We start from the raw sequence: 6,000 nt of genomic DNA on the forward strand, positions 1-6,000 counted from the left end.
ATCCAAATAATCGTTAGTTGCAGCCCTACATTGAAGTGATATACAATTATGATGACCGAGTTGCTGTGAATAGCGAGTGTAATTAAATCGATGGCCAAAAAGTGCCAATTGTCAACAATGTGACCATTTTTGCAGACAAGAGACGGTAATGATATTAACTAACTCAATGCTCCCGCATAGTCTCCCGCTTCCCCTGATTTACACTCGGGATGCTCCCTCACCCTCCGTGCATTTTATATCCCTCCCGAGTACGCGGCCTGCTGTTTAATTTAGCTATTAACATGCAAAATGGCGGAAAACCCTAATTTGCAGTGTGGCTGATAATGATGGTTACACCGCAGTTGTCTGTCTAATGGCGCAATGCATCACACGCCACCCAGGCAGCCCCTGTTTGCACTTTGGTTGGCATCGTTGATAACATTTGCATTAAGCGCCCGTGCTTGAATATTGTCGAGCTGTGCTGCAAATTGTGCAAAAGCACCGTTTTTTTGTATGGAACGTCATTAGAGACAGGTGGGTGACCAGCTCGACAAAAAAATAAAATAAATCAGGGCTTGTTAGTATGGCTTTAAAATTAAATTCTTAGATTTTTGTGTGGGATTTTTTTTTGGGGGGGGGGGGGGGGGTTCCACAAAAATAAATTATTGATTATTTTGCCCTTTATTTCAGTTAGAGAAAGAGTAAATGACAATTACATTTATTGTTTACTTTCTGGGATGTCTTTTATTTATCTGATACCAAACAAACTTTGAAACTTTCATCATTTTCTACACAAATTTTAAAAAAAACCACATAGTTTTCCCTTTATATTGAATGTGAACATGAAAACATTGTAAATGTGAACATGATCCTTCATAAATTTATATTTTGATCGTTTCTACAATTTACAATGCATCTCAAAAGTATTTTCAGCGCTAAAAAAATAAATAAAATAAAAAATAAGAAATCATCTGCATTAAAAATGTATTTCATCCATCCATCCATCATATGTCTTTAAAATTCTTACCTTGTCTATACATTTCAGAGAGAGAAAAAAATCTGTCAATGTATGAGTCCCTAGTGGTCATTTTCTAACTCCCCGTTCTGCTGCCAAGAAAGTACAATTTCTCCCATTTGGACATGACATCCAGATCCAGACAGAAGTCATTTTCTATTTTTCACATTTCTGCACTTTTCCTTGAAGATTCTTCCCTTCTTGCTAATGGCAGACTGGCCTCCCCTGCTGCGTGATGCATTTTGAACAGTGGCTGACGCGCAATCTCCCATGAAGACTCACTCGTTTGCAGGTGTCACTCATCTGCCTCCCCCCCCCCCCCCCCACACACACACATGAAGCGTTTAACTCTACTGCGATATTTTGACAGTGTATTTTCCTTCTTGAGTACTTGCCTGTAGTGGGCCATGTCGTGTGTGAAAGTGTTCAGGCAAATGAGGGTCGTCACCTTTTGACTCTTCTCACTCAAGTACATTTCCACTTGATGATGAAGAGGGTTCTCGTCAGGAGTGTGTATTTCTGTGTGGCGCTCTACTGCCCCCATCTGTCGCAGCTCAGCATAACATCCGACATACACTCTGTGTGCGAGTCAGAGGTCGGGGGGTAAATGACATATTTGTAAGTCTCGAGTCTCACGTTATTGTGGCAAAAATCAAGCATATAGTCAGTTGCTGTTGCATTCTTTACATTCTATTTATTTATGTAGTTATTCTGTTATTTTGTGAAGTACCGTACAATATTGTACAGTGCTATTTTTATTTGTTAAACACAAACAGCCCAGCTCAACCCACAGCACAACTTCATCCGAAACGGTGACCACGCGTTTACATGGATCATTACTATGAGTAAATGACAGCTTTTCTCCTGATTGCTAATCCTATTGATCAACACCCCCACCCTTCTTCATTGTGTTTGTCCTACAGCTTGCCATGAAGCACAAGTGTTAAAACCAACCACTGCCAAAACCAACTTGTCTTCGGGAGGGGCACTGGAGGAGGGGGGTTATCGTCAAATCACCGCTTGCCGTCCAGGACTCTGGATTTTTGTTGCTTTTGAAAAGGACATTATTATATTTGCGTATTGAAGAAGAGAGAGAAGCCGTAGACGTGTTGACTTGATATGCTCGCGTTAACGAACCTGGCTTCTCTTCATTTGTTCACACAGACAAACTATGACTCAAAAATGTGGACCATTTTCTATGGCGGTTTTACTTGTTATTTATGAGCACTCTGGTGGGTGGTAACCGCACACTCACACTCTCACACACACACACAAGACATTTCCTTTTTAAAGCCAATCCCGTCCGTCTCCACATTAATAATTAGATGACGCCCTTGGGAGAAAGCCTTAAATGAATAATCACATCCGTGGTATAAACGGAGAACATCTGCTCACCCCAGCTTCACGATCGATAAATCCACACGTATCCACTGAAGACTGTTTTTTGATGTGGTGCACTTTTAAGTTGACTGTTGTTGTTGTTAATCATTTCACAATATACAAAATTAGTTTAAAAAGAAAAGAAAAGTGCACACAGTGGAACCTGCAAAGCCTAACACAATCTGAATCCAAACTGAATTTTCCATTGGCAAATATTTGTTCCAATGTCAGCACTGCCAACATACATTTTAATCTTTAAATAACAACTCTTAACCATTTTAGTATTAATTATGTAATGATGCACATCGTCTTTTAACGTGGACTGCTCAACACGTATAAAAGACAACCACTATGATGTAAAATGAAACGCTTATTGAATTGACAAGCATTTAGCACCAAAAGCTAACAGTGTGCAGAACATTTTCTGTCCCTGCTCCAACGTGTCGGACTCAAATGCACAACGCCAGTCAAAAAAAAGATAACATAAGACATTTGTTAACAAAAACAATTGGTCAATACCAGAAGCTGACTGTAATCAAAGACTGTTAAAACGCCTACCTTTCGATCACAAGAAAATAGCTTCTGGTTAAGCTAGCAGTTAGCACAAGAAGCTAACGTAGCAGTCCTTATCTTTACTCAGTTCTCCTTGTCAAATAGCATCAACAGATGAACTCAAATGTACAACAGCAGTCACAGAAGGGCCAAAACAACTTTTTTCTTCACCAAAAGTCACTCCGGCCCAGCTGGATTGAGTAGAAACCTAGAAAAGTACGATTAGCTACCAGCTAGCACCTAGCCTAATAAGCTACATCAGACCATTTAGTTGATCCTATGTGTGCCGCCAGCTTCAACGAGCCTCCTGATTGGCTATCATTCCATCGTACGTCAAAAACATAGACAAGCTCAGAGTTGACCACACACCTACGGATTTTGCCGTCAATAGTAAAACTCTTAACACACCCCGCACCACAGGAACATCGGTCATGATCTTTTCAAGTCATTAAGTAATTAAGCCTTTTGTCAACTTTGATCAGAAAAGGGGAAAAATGTTATGTCCATAATTTGAGTTTGAGGTTCCACTGTAGATCACACATTTCACAAACTAGACTAGACTGAAAATATTTATTCGTGTTTTTTTTTTTTTCTGTGAAAACGTACAAAAAAACTTGAAGAACAATATATTCTTTTGCATATTGCAGAATGTTTGTGTTTGTGGGAGGCCCCCATGCGTCGCTTGGTTCTGCTTAGCTTCTGCGTGGTGCAAAGCCAACCGTGTCAATCTTCTCTGCTCCGTCTTGTACAGCTGGCGACACCTTTCGATGCCATTTTCACTTCAAAGTGCTCCAAGATGGCTGCTGCAGCTTCTGTTAACGGTGGTCGCTTATCAAAACTGGCTTTTTCTTAAAACAGACCAAATAACTGGTTTGAAATATATTTTCTAATTTACATTTTTAACACGCAGAAATTGTCAGTGTGCTTTCACTTTTTTTCCGTCTAATGCAACTCTTTGGATGTTTATTGTTTTAATAATAAAAAGAAATATGTCTAATTCGTTTCGGTGTCCCTTTTCCCTTCTCAGTGGCAGTTACTGCATTGTTGTTTATGTTCATATTGATTTGTCGCGCAAGCCATTAAAGTCATGTTGTGGCGTTTCCAGTTACTGTAAATGATCAGTCAATCATGTTTAATCAGTTATTATTCAGCCGTGCGTGGAGAACTACTTTTAACCATAGTTTTTGTCTTTATTCAATCTAATATTTTCTTCATTTATTGGAAGGCTGTTTCTTTTTTTCATAATGGTGCAAGACTGCCCCCATGTGCTTGGCTTAAAGACAAAGTCAAACCCCAAATTTTCTACAGTTCATAATTGTGTAATTGCGTACATTTGATATTTTTCATATTTGTCATAAAAATCTACTTTTTTTTTTTTTACAAATCAAAATTAATCAAGCTAAATACATTTTCTTATTGATGTATGAGTGGGTATATAATTACTTAAAATCTAGCACAAAAAAAGAGCAGTGAAAAATCAAGCAAAAAATGAAAATGTTTTGGGATGTATGAGAATTTTTTTTTAATTAAATCTAATCAAGAATGTTAATTATTACCATTCAGGGTCATTTAAAAAAAAAAAATTCTTGCTCTGCAAAACTTATTTGAGGGCTGTGACATATTTGTTTAGTATGTGATGCAACAGTTGCCTTTGCAATGTACAATTCCTCCTCTCCTGCGAGTCACAACAATTCTTTGTTATTACAGTAATATAGGAAAGGAAATATTGCCGCAACAGTGCAAAATCTTCTTTGTCTGCGCAAAGGCCCTAAAATGAGACGAGGGCGGTGTGACCTTGTGTGCTGTGTGGCTCTATTAGCAGCTTCAGGGCGACATGTTTTTAATCTTCCATCCTGTGGAGTAAATCAACTGTTAGTCGGAGAGGTGTGTGAGCGTCCAGTCAATTGAGAGTGACGCCATTTTCATTCTCATTACCGCTAAGACAAAAATGCCTGCAGTGATCCCCGATAGTCGAGAAAGTGCTTTTGTGCTTTACTTCTTTTCTGGAGCTTTTTGTTTGTCTTTGTGTCTATACATCTGTTTTATAGATTAGCACGTTCAAAATTTGCAACCGTAAAAAAACTGTTTGCGAACGTATTTGCAACCTTTTAGAATGTCGAACGTACCCTGACGAAAAAACGTGCGCACAGCCTCAGTGAGATACGGGCTTACAGCAATACGTTATACACGTCGCCAAAGATGGTTCATTAATACGCAGCGTGAGGAAAAAGCACAACATGGATCCGCGTATCCGTGCCAAGACCGTATTTTGAAAATAGTACATAAATAGACGACATTTTTTCTTCAAAAATGTCGTGCGTAGCTCGAGGTTTAAACTGTATACATTTGTTGAAAACGTTATATATTTTAAAAATGTTGCTCTATTTCTTACAAAATTTTCATGATAATTTTTTGCACAATTAGTACATTCCAACTTCCTCTACTAAATTCTCATTGCTTTTTTGAGTATCATTAATTGACGTGGCCTGTTAGACTGCTTGACTTTTGACACCCCAAAGAAGTCCACATTTCCGTTAAAAAGCTAACATTTTTGGTCGGCGTAGAAATTAGTTCACAAAAAAAATACATACTTTTTTCTTCATTTGAATGAATTTGTCCAAGCACAAGTCCGACGAAGGGATGCATTCCCGTCGTCGATCCTACGGCGTATGTTGCCATATTGACCTAGGAAACAGATTGGCTGCAAATATGTGCTGACGTGTAATCTTTTTTTTCTTCCCTGCGGGGACCACTTGAAGCCTTCGAACCGCCAACGTGGATGAAGTGAGTCCATCAGCTTCCCTTTTACAATGCATACATCTCGACTACGTGAAGTGACGCAGCCTCATCTGATGCTGCAAACTGAGGCCATTGTAACTTTTTTTTTTTTTTTCCAAACACCACTCTTGCAAAGCTCCGTTTTTTTATTCTTTGCAATGACAACATTCTTTGAGGAAAATCTATCAGTTTGTGTCATCTACTTGTGATTTATTGCAGACCATTCATCATCCTTTCCTGTGACTCGGTTTCTATTGATTTTTGGACCAGATGTCTCACCCTTGTGTCTTGCAGTT

The 6,000-nt window shown here is 38.8% G+C and overlaps 1 protein-coding gene across 2 annotated transcripts in view; it reads left to right on the forward strand.

The window, feature by feature from the left end:
* The window catches only part of stxbp6 (syntaxin binding protein 6 (amisyn)), a 39,696-nt gene extending 35,773 nt beyond the window's left edge, over positions 1-3,923 (forward strand). For both annotated transcript variants that reach the window (XM_086095635.1, XM_086095636.1), the window contains one exon: positions 1,918-3,923. In XM_086095635.1, coding sequence (XP_085951761.1) covers positions 1,918-1,941 — 24 coding nt within the window. In that variant the 3' untranslated portion in view covers positions 1,942-3,923. The remainder of the gene's footprint in view (positions 1-1,917) is intronic.
* Positions 3,924-6,000: the final 2,077 nt, after the last annotated feature.

This window comes from Leptonotus elevatus, chromosome 14 (genome assembly GCF_054856555.1).
Source record: "Leptonotus elevatus isolate MCC_2025b chromosome 14, RoL_Lele_1.0, whole genome shotgun sequence".
Classification (NCBI taxonomy): Eukaryota; Metazoa; Chordata; class Actinopteri; order Syngnathiformes; family Syngnathidae; genus Leptonotus; species Leptonotus elevatus.